This window comes from Artemia sp. Qi Xiang Cuo, chromosome 13, assembly GCF_049724085.1.
Source record: "Artemia sp. Qi Xiang Cuo chromosome 13, ASM4972408v1, whole genome shotgun sequence".
Taxonomy (NCBI): Eukaryota; Metazoa; Arthropoda; class Branchiopoda; order Anostraca; family Artemiidae; genus Artemia; species Artemia sp. Qi Xiang Cuo.
In genome coordinates this window covers 9,541,271-9,559,799 of record NC_142806.1, presented here as the reverse complement: position 1 = coordinate 9,559,799, position 18,529 = coordinate 9,541,271, and the positions used below count along the sequence as shown (strand labels likewise).

General features: G+C 38.1%; 2 protein-coding genes across 2 annotated transcripts in view; both read left to right on the top strand.

The window, feature by feature from the left end:
- The window catches only part of SREBP (Sterol regulatory element binding protein), an 89,069-nt gene that overhangs the window by 56,232 nt on the left and 14,308 nt on the right, over window positions 1-18,529 (top strand). The gene's annotated exons all lie outside the window — the stretch shown is intronic.
- Window positions 420-2,020, top strand: LOC148944922 (GPI-anchor transamidase component PIGS-like). The gene has a single exon (XM_089098628.1). The coding sequence runs from the start codon at window positions 420-422 to the stop codon at window positions 1,980-1,982; it is 1,563 nt and encodes a 520-aa protein (XP_088954754.1). The 3' UTR covers window positions 1,983-2,020.

The window sequence follows — 18,529 nt, the reverse complement described above, 5'->3', positions numbered from 1 at the left end:
AAAAAAAAAGTAAAGAACTCTATTAAACGAAAAATGAACAAAAATAGAATCAAAGAATCTACGAAACATACAAATACCACAAACCAATATCAATAAACAAATGAAACCCAAAACAAACAGAAATTAAAATAAGTCAAACTCAAAACGAGCAGAAATTAATCTGAGTAGGGTTTTAAACCCTATTCTTTCTAAAAGCTAGAATATAATTTGTACTCTACTGAAAAAAAATGCAAATTAATTTACTGAAAAAAATGTGCATTGTCAGTTTAATATAAATATGCTGATATTTGTTCCTTAAAATCTTGATTAATTTTTTGTTTCTTCAAGTTATAAAAGTGAAAACATTTAAAAGAACTTGCCAATAAGACATCTCAGCCCAATAAACATTTAAAAGAAACATTTAATCAGCCGCAATAATTATGAACAAAAAAAAAGAAACCCAATATGCATCCCATTTGTTTATTTTCATTATGCTTGGTCTGGGTCTTCCATTGTGGTGGAAAACAACAGAAGTTTACCGACAAGAACTTCCTTATAAAGAGGTGGAATCTTTAAGAGAGAGCTTCCAGATTGTTCAAGAAGTTCGATTGATCCTGAAAGTCAAAAGTTTCAATGGTGGTGAATTGGCTAAAGTTATTGCAAAGGAATGTTCACTGCCAGGCAAGTTCTCTGTAGTTGTTACTCCTTCAAATTATTCCGTTGAAGATGAGACTCTATCTTATTTGGCACTAAACTTGGAAGATTTGGATGCAAGCTTGCCAGAACTGGAACATTACCACCTTCAAATAATCGAGGTAGACAATTCAGAAAAGCCTGTTGTGTTAGGAAGGAGAAGAAACTTGTTTTTTGAAAAGGAGGCTTCTCCGAATCTTTTGGCTGCTGCGATAAGAAGTATATTAGCTGAGGAAGGCCCGACGAGTGTTGTTAGTCAGGATTTTGATGGTACGAGTGACCTGTGGAATCAGTTAAGCAAGCTTCGTCGGTTTGCCTCCAGCTCTTTTCTAAACGTTCTGTTCACTCTTTCCAATCCTGACCCAGAACTCTTTGAACTTGATTGGCCCATTGAAGCAGCAGTAGAAGAATATTTGCAGCCCTTTGCTGATAATGTGAAAGACATAGTAGATATCAGACCGTCATCTCAGCATATTTATTTTGCCCCACTTGGAGTCACTCCTCGAAGAGCTCTACATGGCGACGGGTATGAAATTAGTACCGATTTATCGCTATTGATAAATCCGTTAGAAAGCAAACTTGGAGAGCAAGTGCTGCCTGGGCCTACAGCAAACTTAGTTCTGCTCGTTCCCCCTGCTAGATATCACCCTTTGCACCTGAAAAACAAAGAAAACAGTGATTCTTTTATCGTTCATCGCTGGGGAGGCATTCTATTTTATAATCCTCCGAAAGACAGTAATGGTACCCATTGGATCGACATGCAACCTATTATGGAAACTTTTATTGGACAGCTAAGACTACTTATTGGTCTGGACATAAAGCTACCGAAGGATGTTGCTAGAATTTCCTTGAATGAGAAGGCCATAGCTGATTGGGAAGTGGATTATTTACTTCGTTTAAAAACAATTGAAAACATTGCCTACTCTACCAAAGCTATTAAGTCTCTAACTGCACTACTAGAGACCATAACCAACATTGTTATAAGCAATGATGTGGCTAGTAACGTCTCATCTTCATTAGAAAGTATCAAGAAATCATCTAGGCTCTTCGAAAAGGGACTGCTTAAAGAAAGCTATAGAGAGTCTCTTGCTGCTTCAGCGAGAGCGGATGCTGCCTTTTTTGATCCATCTATGCTTGCTCTGCTGTATTTCCCTTCAGATCAGAAGTTTGCCATATATGTTCCTCTATTCCTGCCGGTTGGAATTCCAGTCCTATTGTCAACCTGGTCACTTTTAAAGAGCTTTTTCGCGTCAAACAAAACTGAGAAAGTAAGTATCAATGAGCATAAAGAGAAACATCATCAAGATTGAAATTCTCTTGTATTACTTTGAATTTTTTTATGATCTCCTTTTTTCCTTTTTTATTGCTTCCTAGATAGTTAAATCCATTTTGATAAAGGTTTTACCTTAGCTTCATGCAATGATTTTTAACACTGAATGTGATGAGAAGTATTGTTTCTTATTAAATAGCGTAAGTTAAAAAAAAAAAAAAAAAAAAAAAAAAAAAAAAAAAAAAAAAAAATTGATTGGAAGTGTTTGGGGAAATGATAGGCATGGAAGGGGGCATTTGCCCTCTGATCACTTTCGACAAAAAAAAGGCACTTGTCCTCTCAATTTCAAATCGAAAGAGCCCTTTTTGAAGTTTTTACGACAACACTTTCTATATGACATTATATGCCCCTAGGGAATAACTTACAACCTTAGCCCTGAGGGCTCTGGGGGGTTGTCATACTCCAAAACATAACTTCCGGACCCTTCAACTAAGTTCAGTAAAATGGGTATATCAAAATGTTGATTGGAAGTGTCTGGGGAAATGATGGGCGCGGGGGGACATTCCACCCTCCGATCGCTTTTGACTATTAATAAGGGCACTATCCCTCTCAATTCCCAATTGAATGAGTCCTTTTTGAAGGTTCTACGACAACGCTGGCAAAGATCTATTTTCCAGAACTTTCAACTATGTTGAACAAAATGTCTATCTCAAAATTTTGATTGGATGTGTTTGGGGAAATGGTGGGCGTGAGAGGAGCGTTAGTTGCCCTCCAATCACTTTCGACTACTAAATAGGGCAATAGGCCTTTCAATTTCCAATCGAATGGGTCTTTTTTGAAGTTTCTACGATAACGCTTTCTATAAAAACCTTATATGCCCCCAGGGCATAACGTACAACCCTTGCGCTGAGGGCCATGGGGGAGTGTCATCCTCAAAGACATAATTTCCGGACTTTTCAACTACGTCGAACAAAATGGATATCTCAAAATTTTTATTGGATGTGTTTGGGGAAATGACGGACTTGGGAGGGGTGTTAGTTTTCCTCCAATCACTTTTGACTATTAAAAAGGGCACTAGACCTTCAAAGTTTCGAAGTTTTTCGGAGTTTCTATGAAAACGCTCTCTGTAAAAACCTTATGTGCCCCAACTTACAACCCTTGCCCTGAGGGGTGTGGGGGGGGGGTTATCATCCCCAAAGACATAATATCCAGAATATTCAACTACGTTGAAAAAAAATGGCTATCTCAAAATGTTGATTTGATGTGTTTGGGAAAATGGTGGGCTGGAGTTGGGGGCCAGTTGCCGTTCAATCAGTTTTGACTAGCCTATTAAAAAAATATCCACTATCCCTTTCAATTTTCAATTGAATGAGCCTTTTTTTGAAGTTTTTACGACAACATTTTCTATTTAAAAAAATCTTATATGCCCCCAGGGCATAACTTACAACCATTGCCTTGAAGGCTATGTGGGAGGGGGGGGCGGGGGCTGTAATCCTCAAAACCTAATTTCAAGAACTTTCATCTACGTTGAACAAAATGGCTATCTCAAAATTTTGATTGAATGTGTTTGGGAAAATGGTGGGTCAATTTCCAATCGAATGAGCACTTTTTGAAGTCTATACGAAAACGCTTTCTATAAAAACCTTATATCAGGGATCGGCCGTAGTCACTTTTTATCACTTTTGTCACTTTTTATCACTATTTCGGTCATTTTGTCACTAAAGTCACTTTTTCGACGTTGTGAACCTATTTTTTTGGTGAAACAGTATGTTACAGTTGACTGTCGACTGTGGCATAATTCATAAAAAGAGGTAAGTCTTTTTTATAGTTTGGACTGTATTTCAGGACACACAATGTCTATGGCTGTGATAGACGTGGTTAGTGTGTGTTTGTGTTAAGATCTAGGCTCTTGCAAATAAGATGATTGATTGAATTAGTTCTACCGTACCATAACTGCCTATGGTTCTTTTCAGGCCCTTGGCTTACTTAGCATCCATTCTTGCCTGGTTGCTTAGCAAATGGACAGTTAGGCCGAGATTCCTTCTGTATGTTTTCAGTGTTAGCCAGTTTCTTTGATTTTAGACCATTTCCTGCAAAAGGCATGCATGCCCACAGGTGTGAGGACGTCCAAATGTTAGATTAAATTCGTGTTTTCATTTGTTTTTTTTTCAGTTTGTGTTTGTATTAGCTTTATGTGTTTTCGAATTCCGTCCTAAAACTCATTCTTATTTCAGGTCGCTGTAAATAATGAGCAAGACACAATTTTTGGAGAGCTGGCTCAGTAGGGAAGATGGCGCTGGGCATAAAGTGAAAGAGTGGTGCACAAAGGGGAGTGACAATGACAGCTCGTTCTATTGTGAAGTTTGTAAAAAGACACTCAGCTGCCAGAAAGGGTTCCAGGCCCTTCTTCAACATGCAGTCACACAAGATCACAAAAAGAATGCTTCTGTCATGTTAAACCAGCGTCAGTTGAAACTCGCTGCATCAGCTCCAACCGGAAACCACCCAAACTCACAGAGTGGCGATATCATACCACAAAAGAATCTAGAAATGCTCTGCGAGCGAGATGCAGCGTCAAGGGCGGAGATAGTTTGGGTTTTAAAGACTATTGCTAGTTCTTTTGCTGCAGCTTCGTGTGATCATATTGCCGAGGTGTTCCGAACAATGTGATGCTGTACCAGAAGGCTTCTCGTTAAATCCTTAAAAATTGACATACTTGTTGACGGAGGCTGTTTATCCGTACTTTTGAGAAATTCTAGTCGAAGACATTCAGAAATCAGACTTGGTGCTGGAATATGAGGAAACAACGAACAATTGTTGGGCAAAGTAGCTCCAAATAAGAGTTCGATACTGGTCAAAAGAGCTGAAACAAGTGGTTGCTCGGCATCTTCAGACATATTATATGGGACATGCAACCAGTGAAGATCTGAGTAAGAAAATCCTGCAGAGTATTCAAGATGAAGGACTTAAACTTGAGAGATTGTTGATGCTTGCAAGTGATGGCCCAACTGTCAATAAGAAAGTGTGGTCAATCGGAGACTCAGAAAAGAGAAAAAGGTATTCAAAAGCCTATGGAATATCGGAACCTGAAACATTCATGCAGTGCATAATGCATTCCTGAAAGGGCTACAAGAACTCGGGGAGGAGTGCTCTGATATGATCATTGCTGTTTACCACTTTTTCAGCGGATGGCCAGCTTGTTCTGACGATTTCATCCAATGCTAACGGAAAGTTAAAGTTCCTCAGCATAAGTTTTTGAAGCACGTCCCCACGAGATGGCTCACCGTAGGGGAAGCAGCATGCCGCTTGATCGGATAGTGACCTGCATTGATAGAATATTTCCTACAATTCGTGCCAAAGAAAAATAGTCTAAAGTACTTGATGTCAAATGCAAACTATTTGAGAATTATAAGTTGGCTAAAAAAAGCAAACAATGAAAGCCGAAATTGAGTTCTTGTAAGTTCTGCAGCAACTTTCACCGATATTACTGGGGTATTTTAACGACAGGAGCCGTTAATTCATGCGGTACACTTTGAGATGAGACGGTTATGCACAGATCTCTTGGAGAAGATTATGCCGACTGATAATGTCAATCTCCGGATTCTCGGTGGTTTTGAAGGCTTCGATGAGTAGTGCAGATGTTTACCTACAGCAACCCTTGTGTAATGAAAGGGTCCTGGCTGCCCTGGATTCTTCGAAAATTATTCTGAAAGCCAGGAATTTTTTTCCTGAGAATCAGGAAGCATATCAAAGCTGCTGTACAGTACCTGCTGACAAAACGCCCTGTGAACAACGAGTTTTCCCGATGCCTTGCCTGCCTAGACCCTCCCAGTCCAGATTGCCAAAGAGCGAGTTGTAGTGATATCCTCCACATTGCGAGAGAACTTCCATTTGAGACGGACATCGAGCAAGTCCAGGGAGAATCGTTGTTATTACAGTCAGATCCCGTGCCGGCACCCACGGAGAGTACTCGAATCGACAGGTATTGGAAAAAGATCCTGGAACTGAAGACACCATCTGGTGAAACCAAATATCAGGCCTTAGTTCGGATCGTCCGGGCAGCTCTGTCGCTCTGTCCTGGAAGTGCAGACGTAGAGAGAGGATTTTCTCGGTCAGCTCTGCTGATGACGAACCTTCAAGCGCGTACAGAAGAGGGGAGACTGAATGCTAAGGCTTTTGTTGCGAATACGCTCCGCGACCATGAGAAAAGACCAGAGCGTGTGCTGATCACAAAGAAGCTGCTTTGTTTGGCCAGATCAGCTAGAGCCAGCTATGAACTATACCTTATTGAGCGAAGACAGGAAGAATCAGAGAGAGAGAGAAGCTTGAAGCTGAAAATAAAAATCCTGAACAAGAAATCCAGGCGTGAAACAAGCAGAAAATAGCGGACCTAGAGTCTGACTTTGTACGAAAGAATGAGATGGTTAAGCAGAAGAAGGAAATCGGTGATATCCTTCTGAGAGAGGCAGGGGAACGTTTTAAGAAAGCTGTGGAAGGGAAGGACTTCCTGAACATTGGTCTTGCTCAAAGTATGCTGGAATTAGTATTAAAAGCTCGCTCCGAAGAAAGGGAAAGGGCAGATGATGCTGAATCGGTTGAAGCATTTGTACTGAATAGGAAATCTGAACTAATTTTTCGCATTTCCAAAGATTCAAAGAAGTGATGACATAATATCCAGTGATTGCTTATACCTAGTCGTGGCGGACGCTTGTTTTTCAATAACTGAAGTTTTTCCTTTACCGAAGTTAAGTTTTCATTCCTAGTACCATAATCGAAGTCGTATATTTATCGATGTTATCGTTTTGTATAAGTAAATAAAATCAATTGAAGAAAAAAATAAAGATTTCAGTTTTTCTGTCCGTAACTTCTTGGGCTCTAATAGGCCAGTGATGATCTTACGATAGTAATTGGAATCCTTGTAATGCATCTGCCTGTGCTCTGACGGCTTCTGATTAGTCACTTTTTGTCACTTTTTTGGTGTCCTCAAGTGGCTAAAGTCACTTTTTTCGCGCACCTCGTCGTGGCCGACCCCATAAGCCCTCAGGGCACAACTTACAACCCTTGCCCTTGGGGGGGGGGGTTGTCATCCTCAAAGACCTAATTTCCAGAACTTTCAACTACATTGAAGAAAATACCTATCTTAAAATTTTTATTGGATGTGTTTGGGGAAATGGTGGGCGTTAGAGGGGTGTTAGTTGCTCTCCATTCATTTTCGACTATTAAAAAGGGCACTAGCCCTTTCAATTTCCAATCAAATGCGCTTTTTTGGAAGTTTCTATGACAACACTCTATAAAAGCCATATATGCCCCCAGGGCAAAACTTACAACCCTTGCCCCGAGGGCTCTGAGGGGGGTTATTTATCCTCAAAAACTTAATTTCCAGAATTTTTAACTACGTTGGACAAAATGAATATCTCAAAATTTTGATTGCATGTGTTTGGGGAAATGTTGGGCATGAGAGAGGATTAGTTGCCCTACATTTACTTTCAACTATTAAAAAGAGCACTAACCCTTTCAATTTCCAATCAAGTGAACCCTTTTTGAAGTTTTTACGAAAACGCTTTCTATAAATACCTTATATGCCCCCAGGGCATAACTTGCAGCCCTTGCTCTGAGGGCTCTATGGGAAGTTTCATCCTCAAATACATAATTCCCGGACCTTTCAACTACGTTGAACAAAATCTGTATCTCAAAATTTTGATTGGATGTGTTTGGGAAAACCGTGGGCGTGAGAGGGGGGTTACTTGCCCTCCAATCACTTTCGACTATTAAAAAGGCCACTAGCCCTTTGAATTTCCAATCAAATGAGCCCTTTGTGAAGATTCTACGAAAACACTTGCTATAAAAAACCTTATGTGCCCCCAGGGTATAAATTACAACCATTGTCCTGAGGGGTTTGGGGGGTTTGTCATACTCAAAGACATAATTTCCAGAATTTTCAACTACGTTGATCAAAATACTACTACTACTACTAACAACTTCTCACAATAATAAGCTACCTGAGGCCAAAACAGTCATGTACCCTCCTCCTCCATCCCAATTTATTTAAAGCCCCCCTTTTTACACCCTCCCACGAAGTTCTCCTTTCCTTTAAATATTCCTTTATCACATCCTCCCACGCGAAACGAGGACAATCTGCTTTCCGTTTAGCCCTAGACGGTTGGCCGAAAAGGACAATCTTTGGTAATCTGTCATCCTTCATCCGCACGACGTGCCCTAGCCACCTCAACCTTTCTTTCATTGTAGCCCTAGAAAGCGGGATTGAACCACATTTTTCGTACAGCCTACTGTTTGAAATATGGTTAGTCAGCCAGGTACCCAGAACAATCCGTAAGCAATTTCTCTGGAAAAAATCCAGCAAATCTTCATCTACTTTTTGGAGCGCCCAGGCTTAAGGACCATATTCGACCACTATCATCACTGCCGCTTCTAATATTCTAATCTTGGCTTGGAGACTTTTCTTTCTGTTCTTCCAAACTTTTTTTTTAATGGGAAACACTGCCCTGAGCCTTAAGTATTCTATATTTGACATCTTCACTGCTCCCACCATCTTTACTGATAATACTACCAAGGTAAGTGAAGCTGCCCACCTGATCAATCTTTTCATTACCCAACGTCACCTTTTCATCTTCACTTATTCCTAGCCTTAGTAACTTAGTCTTCTAACATTAATTTTCAAACCAATTCTAGCACCCTGAACTCGCAAAACCTGTAAAACTTCATTCATTTTGCTCAAACTTTCATCTAGGATGCTTAAATCATCAGCATAATCTAAGTCCAGGAGACTTTTTCCTCCCCATTTTATTCCGTGGTCTCTCATTGCCTTTCCTGTGCTCCTTAAAACAAAGTCCATCAAAATAATCCATACAAAAGGGGATAGAACACAACCCTGCTTAACTCCTGGTTTAATACAAAACCAGCTGCTAACCTCATTCCCTACCTTAACCGCAGCATTGTTATTCTCGTACATAGCACTAACCACTTTAATGTATTTTTCTGGTATACCATACAAGGATAAAACCTTTACTAAAGCTCTTCTTTCAACAGAATCGAACGCTTGCTCATCATTTATACAACTGAGGACTAAAGGTGTTTAAGAACTCAGGCACTTCTCAATTATTAGCCTAAGAGTGAATATTTGGTCGCTACATCCTCTGCATTTTCTAAATCCGCACTGTTCTTCTCTTAAAACTTTGTTTACAGCATCTCTCAGTCTAAAAAGTATCATATTACTAAGTAATTTACTACCTACAGAGACCAGACAAACGCATTGATAAGTACCACACTCTCTTTTATCACCTATCTTACAAAGAGGTTTAATTAATGTTTTCCTAAAGTCATTATGTACTGCCCCTTTTTCAAAAATTTTTTTAATCATCTTAAGTAGATTTTATCTAACCTCAGAGGCACCATATTTGAGAAACTCATTTACCACCCTATCAGCACCTGGAGCTTTATTATTCTGTAATCCTGTTAGTACTGTTACTAATTCTCCTTCACAAAACCAATCTTCCTTCACATCCAAGGTATCACAAACTTTTTCATTTTCCTCTATATTTTTTCCGCAACTCTACCTCGGTTAAGCAAATTCTCAAAATATTCGGCCCATCTCTCTTGAGTTTTTTCCTTATCACTAATTGTGGCCCCGTTCCTATCTTTAACTGGGCCAAGTTCGGTTTGACTACTCCCTTTCAATTTTTTAGCATGCCAGTACAGTATTTTACTATTATATTGTCTAGCTGCATCTTCCAGATCCTCGGCACTTTTATCCATTGTCTCCACATCCCACCTCCTTTGTTCGTGTTTTAATGCTTTCCCCACTTTCTTTACATTTCTTTTGTTTTCATACGATCTATCACTCAGATAATTCTTGCACAAGTCCTTTTTCCTTTCTACTAAACATAAAGCTTTTTCACTAATATCCTCAGCTGGAGTTCTAGCTTTCTTCCCTAATACACCTTCAGCAACTTAACAAATTATTTTTCTAAAATTATTCCAACCATCATCCACATTATCAAATTTTAAACTCTTAAGCCTCCATTTCACACCTCCTTAGTTCATATTTTAATGCTTTCTCCACTTTCTTTACATTTCTTTTGTTTTCATACGATCTATCACTCAGATAATTCTTGTACAAGTCCTTTCTTCCTTTCTTCCAAATTATTCCAACCATCTTCCACATTATCAAATTTTAAACTCTTAAGCCTCCATTTCACACCTCCTTAGTTCATATTTTAGTTCTTAGTTCAAATTTTAAACTCTTAAGTTTAGTATTCAACTGTTCCTGGAAAGTTTCTCTCAAATTTTCATCCTAGTCTACCAACATCATAACTTCCCGGGAGGTAGTTACCCTTCCGATGTTTCAGCTTTAAATTAACCCTTGACACTACTAGATGGTGATCTTTACTTTTAACAACAATAACAGCACTCCTATATACCCTAGTATCTTGTATCGATCCGGCCAGTCTTCGGTTTACTGTAACATAATCAATAAGGTTTGCTGTCTTACCATCACGTGAATACAATGTTAATTTTTGAGCCATTGTATGACCAAAAACCGTATTGGTTATAACTAGATTGTTATACCTACAAAATTGCAAAAGTCTGTATCCATTACTGTTTTTTTTTTTTCTACACCAAATTTACCTAGGCTAGGATACCATCTATCCCTATTTCTACTAGGCATTAAAATCTCCCAGTAATAACATCATATTTCTACCTGGGACCCTGTCTATTTGCTCCTGTAACTGTAAGTAAAATTCATCTGAGTCACTAGTATCGCCGTCAGTCGGTTCTACAGGGGCTTATACTACTATAACTGATACCCTGAACTCTTTAGTCATAAAATGAGCAATTAGTATTCTATTGTTAATACCTTCCCAGCCTAAACAAGACTTAGCAGCTTCCTTATTCTTCATGAGCCCTACTCCCTGTCTATTTACCCCATCCTTCCTGCCTGAGTAAACAAATTCTATTACCTTGGGATATGAGTTTCTGAAATTCCTAATAAATCCAGTTCGAATCGTCTGAATTCGTCAGTCAAAATGTCGATACGATGGTAATTTTTTAATGTTGTAACGTTACAAGCTCCAATTTTCATATTCTTTAAATCATTGAAATTATTTTGGCCTCAGGAAAAGCAATGATCCTGGATACCAGTGCAGGATGGGGATCACATATCTTCTCAAGTCTACACCGAAGTGCTTAAGCCGGCTTAGAGCCGGGGACTTAGAAGTCCCTGGGACCTCCATGAATGGAGGCTTTGTGCAATCCTGGGCCCGTCTTGGTCACAACATGGTTTTCAGCACTTGGCGATGCTCTTCTATCAACAAGAGTCGAAATCCTGCACAGACAGTCTCAAGCCTATTACCTCCGACTCATTATATATTCATGCCAAGAAGGGCACTAGCCCTTTCAATTTCCAATCAAATGAGCTTTTTTGAAGTTTCTACGACAACGCTTTCTGTAGTATCATCCTCAGGGACCTAATTTCCAAAACTTTTAACTACGTTGAACAAAATAGATATCTCAAAATTTTGATTGCATGTGCTTGGGGAAATAGTGGGCGTGATAAGGGGGGTTATTTACCCTCTAATTATTTTCAACTATTAAAAGGGTACTAGCCCTTTGAATTTCCAATCGAGTGAGCCCTTTTTCTAGTTTCTACGTCAAAGCTTTCAATAAAAACCTTGTATGCCCCCAAGGCATAATTTACAACCCTGGCCCCGAGGGCTGTGGGGGGAGTTTCATCCTCAAATACATAATTTTCCGGACCTTTCAACTACGTTGAACAAAATGTCTCTCTCAAAATTTTGATTGGATGTGTTTGGGGAAATGGTGGGCATGAGAGGGGGGTTAGTTGCCCTCCAATCACTTTTGACTATTAAAAAGGGCACTAGCCCTTTCAATTTACAATTGAATGAGCACTTTTTAAGTTTCTACGACAACGCTTTCTATGAAAATCTTATATGCCCCCAGGGCATAACTTACAACCCTTGCCCTGAGGGCTGTGGGGGGAGGGGGTGTTGTCATCATCAAAAAGCTAATTTCCAGAACTTTCAACTACGTTGAACAAAATGCCTGTCTCAAAATGTTGATTGGATGTGCTTGGGAGAAAGGTGGGCGTGAAAGGGGGGTTAGATTCCTTCCAATCACTTTCGATTATTAAAAAGGACCCTAGTCCTTTGAATTTCCAATTGAATGAGCTCTTTTTGAAGTTTCTACGACAGGGCTTTCACTAAAAAACCTTATATATCCCCAGGGCATAACTTACAGCCCTTGCCCTGAGCGCTGTCGGGGGAGTGTCCTCCTTCAAAATATAATTTCCATCTGGAAATCAACTACGTTGAACAAAATGGCTATTTCAAAATTTTGATTGGATGTGTTTGGGGAAACGGTGGGCGCGGAAGTGGTGCTAGTTGCCTTCCAATCACTTTCGACTATTAAAAAAAAAGCACTAGCCCTTCCAATTCCCAATCGAATGAGCCCTTTTCGAAGTTTCTATTACAACTCCTTCGATACGAAGTGCCTTGGTCTAAACCAAAAATAAAAAAAATAAATAATGCCTTGTGCCAACATCGTTCTTTACTTAGGCAGCGCTATTGCGCTGCCTATGATAACTTATTTGTGCTTTGTTTCCGCAGTGCGACCCTAGTGGCTAGCTCAATCTACTTCTGCTATATATAAGTAACTTATTTGTACAGTGATCCCGCATAAAGCTGTCAGTCTTGGTCTAGTATAAAGTCTGCTAGAGCATAAAGATCCCACATAAAGCCTGTATTGGTCTAGTCTCACTTGGTGGTCCAGGTTGGTGATTTGTTGATGGTTCAGGTGGTTGGACAAAACTTCTTTTTTTCCAACGAATCACTTTTCTCATAGTTATATTTTTCTAAAAGATATGTGATTATTGAAACAAATTCGATATCTAAGACCAATTGTCTACTAACCTTTTGTTTGTTTTAAGTTTTTGAATTGTTCTAATCCCTTTTTGGAATAGATCCAATGAGCTCTCTCCGAAGTTTATATGACCACCCTTTCTATAAAAGCCTTATATGCCCCGGGGCATAACTTACAACCCTTACCCTGAGAGCTGTGGGGAGTGTCTTCCTAAAAGACATAATTTCCGGACTTTTCAACTACGCTGAACAAAATGGTTATCTCAAAATTTTGATTGGATATGTTTGGGTTTATGATGGGCTGGGAGGATTTGTTTGCTCTCAATCACTTTTGACTAATAAAAGGGATACTACCACTCTCAATTTCCAATTGAATGAGTCATTTTTGAAGTTTTTACTTCAAATCCTTCTATACGAAGTTCCCTTCTAAAAAAAAAAATAATAATAATACAGTGTGCCACCATCGTTCGTTACTCTTTTTTTGCTCGCTCTTTGTATGCTGGAGAAAATTTTTGAACTATTTTTAACAACATATACCCTTTTAAAAATCTTGACTCAAATCGTAGTGTAATATAGTTTTATACCTCCTCTAGTTGACCTAAAAAATAAAAACTTATAACATTCCCAAAAATTGTATCTATGCTCTTTGTAAGCCTGGATACATTAACACTCTTTTGATTTAGTTAAATTTTGAGAGCAGAAGTAGTAATAGAAGCAACCCCGAAAGTCTAACCCCGAAACCCCGAAGTTGGCAACCAGCATACCCACAGTGTGTTTTGTGTATTAGTAGTATTATTAGTGTTATTAGTATTTGTAGTATTAGTACTCAACTTAATACAATTAGCCTTTGCTTTGACATTGTCGATATGTCCTTTTGATAACCTGTATATTGATATACTTCTTGAAATTTTCCTCTTAATGCCTTAGAAGTATTTGCAATAGAAGTAGTAGTTGGAGCAATATCAGTAGTAGTAGTAAAACTAGTAAATGTAGCAGTGGTAGTAGTATTAGTAATAGTGTGCACATATTGCCCTATTGGTGAATTGATCTTCCCCTTACAGCATTTTCGGAGAGTTCCAATTTAGTACACAAATTGATTATAAAAATACGCTCTTTTTATAATCAGTATGCGTGTAGCATCGATTTCTAGTTTGGATTTGTACTTAATATTCTCTCAAATTTTAATTTGATAGCCTATGTCGTAACAATATTCGGTTATCGCAGTAGCTTTGGTGGTAGTAAGAGAAGCAGTTGCAGTGTTAGTGTTCCATCAGTAGTAGCAGTGACAGTAGTAGCAGCAGTTTTAATATCGGTAGTAGCATACAATCTGCATGCACATAGTGTGTTTTGATTTAGTTCAAATTCCCCCTCAATACTATGTCAAATTTTCACCTTCATACGCGTATAATAGTAGTAGTGGTAGTAGTAGTAGGAACAGTAGTCGCAGTAGGAATGTATTATTATTAGTAGTAGTAACAGTAATAGTAGCAGTATTAATATTATCATAGTAGCAGTGGTAGTAGTAGTAGGAACAGTAGTCGCAGCAATAGTGTATTATTATTAGTCGTAGTAACAGCAGTAGTAGTAGTATTAATAGCAGTAGAAGCAGGTACATTTTGCCTTTTGATCAAATGAACATCCCACTCATGATGCCCCTGAAGTCTCCTTTTATACGATAAGCCTTAAATATTGCTGATACGTCGGTTTCAGCAATCTGTATGCGATAATATGTTTTGATTTAGTTCAAATTTCCCCTGAATGTTTCCTCATATGTTTATTTCAATATCCTAAGCCTTAGAAGTACTCGCTACCGAAGTAGTAGTTTTAGCAATAGTAATGGTAGTTCTAGTAGTAGTTTTGGTAGCAATAGAAGAAGCAGTAATTGTAGTAGTAGTAGCGTGCAAATATTGCCTTTTTGGTCAATTGTTCCTTATCATTTCCTGAAAGTTTCTAATTAATATACTCAGTCATTCCTGAGTTTTGTCCTTTTGATAACTCATATGCACATAACATGTTTGAATTAGTTCAATACTCTCTCAATATTCCCTGAAAGACTAACCTTAATGCCCTTCGTATTTTTGGGAAAGTAAAGGTCAAAATTGTATCCCTTTTCTCATTAACATATACTATAAGTAAACAATGGACAAATTGCCTAACTTAGAGCCCTTGCCCTGAGGCACCGGGCAAGGGGGTGGGCATACCCAAATGCATAACTAATGAACCTTTCAACAGTGCTTAAAAAAATTGATTTCTCAAAACCTTGTTTGAATTTTTGTTTTGGGAAATGATGGGCATGTGGCGGGGGGGGGGGAGGCTGGTTGCTCTCAAATCAATTTTGACTCTTAAGAAAGGCAATATATTATCCAATTTCAAATCAAATGAGCCGCATCTGAAGTTTATACGACGACCCATTTCATTAAAACATACTATTTCCCCAGGGCATAACTTAAAACCCTTGCCCTAGGGCTTGGGAGGTTATTGTCAACCTTGGAGGTATTATTATATGTTTTTGGACTATTTTGAACAAAATGGCTATCTCACTATTTCAGTCAGATGCTTTTGGTGAAAAGAGGGTAGTCGGGGGGGGGGGGGTAGTTGCCCTCCATAGTTTTTTACTCCTAAAAGGGAACTAGAACTTCCAATTCTCAACCAAATGAGCCTTCTCTAAAGTTTATACAACTATCCCTACCATAAAAAACTTAAATGCCCCTGGGGCATAACTTACAACCCTCGCCCCGACAGTGCGGGTTTGTTTCAACTCCAAAAGCCTTGTTTTAGGATTTTTGTACAATTTAGAATAACATTCCTAATTCAAAATTTCTATTACATGCATTTAAGGAAAATACGAAGTGTGTGTGTGTGGGGGGGGAGGGGGTAGCTGCCCTTCGATCACTTTGACTCCATCCAATGAGCCCCCTCGAATATTCCCCTAAGGGTATAACTTACAACCCTTGCCCTTAGGGCTGTGTGTGGATTGTCATCCTCAAAGACATAATTTATAGACTTTTCAACTATGCCAAACAAAATGGATATCTCAAAATTTTGATTGGGCGTGTTAGGGGAGAGGATGAGCGGGGGGGGGGGGCTATTTCCCCTTTTTTCACTTTTCGCTATTTAAAGGGCAATAGCCCTCCCAATATCCAATCAATTGAGCCCTTTTTGAAGTTTCTATTGCAACTCTTCTATACAAAGTGCCCTGGTCTAAAACCCCAAAAAAAGGAAAATAATCATAATACATTTTGCAAAAATCGTTTTTTACTTAGGCAGTGCTATTGTGCTACCTAGTATTTTACTGGGTAGCCGCTACCGCAGCAACCCTGAAAAGAAAGAACCACGGGCCATAGTAACAACAATTTTAAAACAGACTTTAAAAGAATCCCAGTGATTAATTACTTCCATTTTGGCTAATTCAGGAATGATATCTATTTTTCGATTATTTTTAATAGTAAAATGGTATTTTGAAAGTAAAATTTACATGAATTATGAAAAAGAGCCGGAAATGTCTCAAAAATTGCCTCGAATTGAAACTAAAAGCACGTCATCTGAATTCGCATTTCAAAAATCCATATAAGGCACTTACAGCCCCCTCCTCACCATGAACAGATAGGATAATTACTTTTTCGTATGGGTAGCCCTTTCGTGTCCTCTTTTCTCTTGTTAATTGTTATTACCGCTAGCAGGGTACTGGAACATCATAGAGAGCTGTTTAAGGGCTCATTTGAAAGTAAATCACTATATCTAGTGTCTTTTGTAAGTATGAAAAAGATGGTGGTACAATGGAATGAAAATTTCGACCGAATAGTATTTTCACATACAAGATGATGTAACAAACGGGGCTTTTTATCAAATTTCGGATTAACAACGCTTCTTGATACACACGGTATTTTTTGAAGTTACTTCTCTCGGATAAGGGGTTATATTTCAATGGCTTTAGTACCTGATTACCTGGGGTTCATTCTTTACTTGATTAAATAAAAGAAACGAGTTTTTTCAACTGAAAGTAAGAAGCCAGGTTAAAACTTAAAACGATAAGAAATAATTCCGTAGACAAGAAATATTTTTTCGAAGAAGCTTACAAACCTGAAAAAGCCTTTGGCTTTTTCTTAGTTGAGATAGCAAGAGACAAACCTCGAGAATCAGGCAGCTAACTAGGTATAATATGTTTCAGTTTGTTCTTTACTAGGTTACAGCTATCTCTACAGCCATGTTACCGATGAAACTTACATAATCCCTATTTATAATTAATTATATCTATCCTTTGTATAATTATATTCTAGAATGCTATCTCTATTTCTTCTGTAGTGTTGTTTTTGAGTAGATATTTCGGTTGCTCGGCTCAGATACTTTTCTTGATTTTTCTGCTGTATAGCTCGCTCAGGTAAAACCATGACCAAATACTAAATAATACCGACTATGCAATGTAATGTAACACCTATTTATATACTAATGGGATAACGTCATAGTATAAGGACGTCATTGTAGCTAACATTATAATATAACATTTATTTTTTACGTCATATATGGTTCTAACGTACGATTATGATGGCATTCATTGTCTAGTATATGAAAATTCATTTTTTTGTAAAAGTATTGATTTTTATTTTTATTTTTTTATATAAAAGGGACTAGATGTGGTGATTTCATTTAAAATAAACCATGAAACATCTATCTACGATGTTCCAGAGCCCAGCTAGCTTGGGAGGATAAAAAGGCGGAAAAAAGATGCTGTCGATGCAAAGTATCGTGGTTGCGGCAACTTGGCTTTTTTTCTCAAGTCTACAGATTTTTCTTGTTGTTCGAGCCAAAGGACAGTAATTTTTTTATGCAGGTTTTGGACAATGCGGCTCTAATGGTTTGCTTTGTGTTTTGATTTGACACCATTTTTAGGAGTTATGGGCAATTTTATTTCTTACTATGGGACGTGATTGTCTTATTAGGTTGCTGATACCGCTGCATCCCTGATGATCATAGACGTTTCTTACTAAATTTTTATTTCGATTGTATTTATGTAAAGATATTCAAAATTCTTTTTGGTACTATTGCTTTTTGTTTTCTTTTTCTCATATACAGTAACAGGAATGAGGAACAGAATAGGAAAGGGAAACATGCAGTATAAACTTATTGATTCTTACAGCAATTATTTTTTTTCTCACTAGTTTCACTAGTTAATAACTTTCTCACTATTAAGTTTCGTTCTACTTTTTAGTTTCTATGGGCCATGGTTTGTTCTTTAGTATAAAATGCTTAACGAGTCACATTTTTTTTTCAAAGACAAATTACAAACAGGAAAAAGTCTTCGGCTTTTTATTAATTTTAATTGTAAGAGACGTACCTCAGAAAATCAGGTAGCTAAGTAAGTCAAATATGGCACCATGAATACAATAGTAACCTTTCAAAAGATATTTATATTATCTTAATTTTAGTTACTATATTCCCTGGTTTGTTCTTTGCTAGATGTCAACTATCTCTACAGCCGTTATACGATGAAAATTAAATAATTCCTATTTATTGGCCTGAGGAGGTGACTCCGCTCTACTGATATTTTTCCCCTCTGAAAAAGCTGAGAATTTTCTGGTTGCTTCATGTAGAATGTATGCATGACGAGACACTTTTTTCAAAGATAGTTACAAACAGTTGGAATAGTAAGAGACGAACCTCCGAGAATCTGGCAGCTAAGTAAGTCAAATATGGC

Bases quoted from the DNA above. Each gene is read 5' to 3' on its own strand.
- LOC148944922 (XM_089098628.1), top strand. From the start codon at position 420: ATGAACAAAAAAAAAGAAACCCAATATGCATCCCATTTGTTTATTTTC.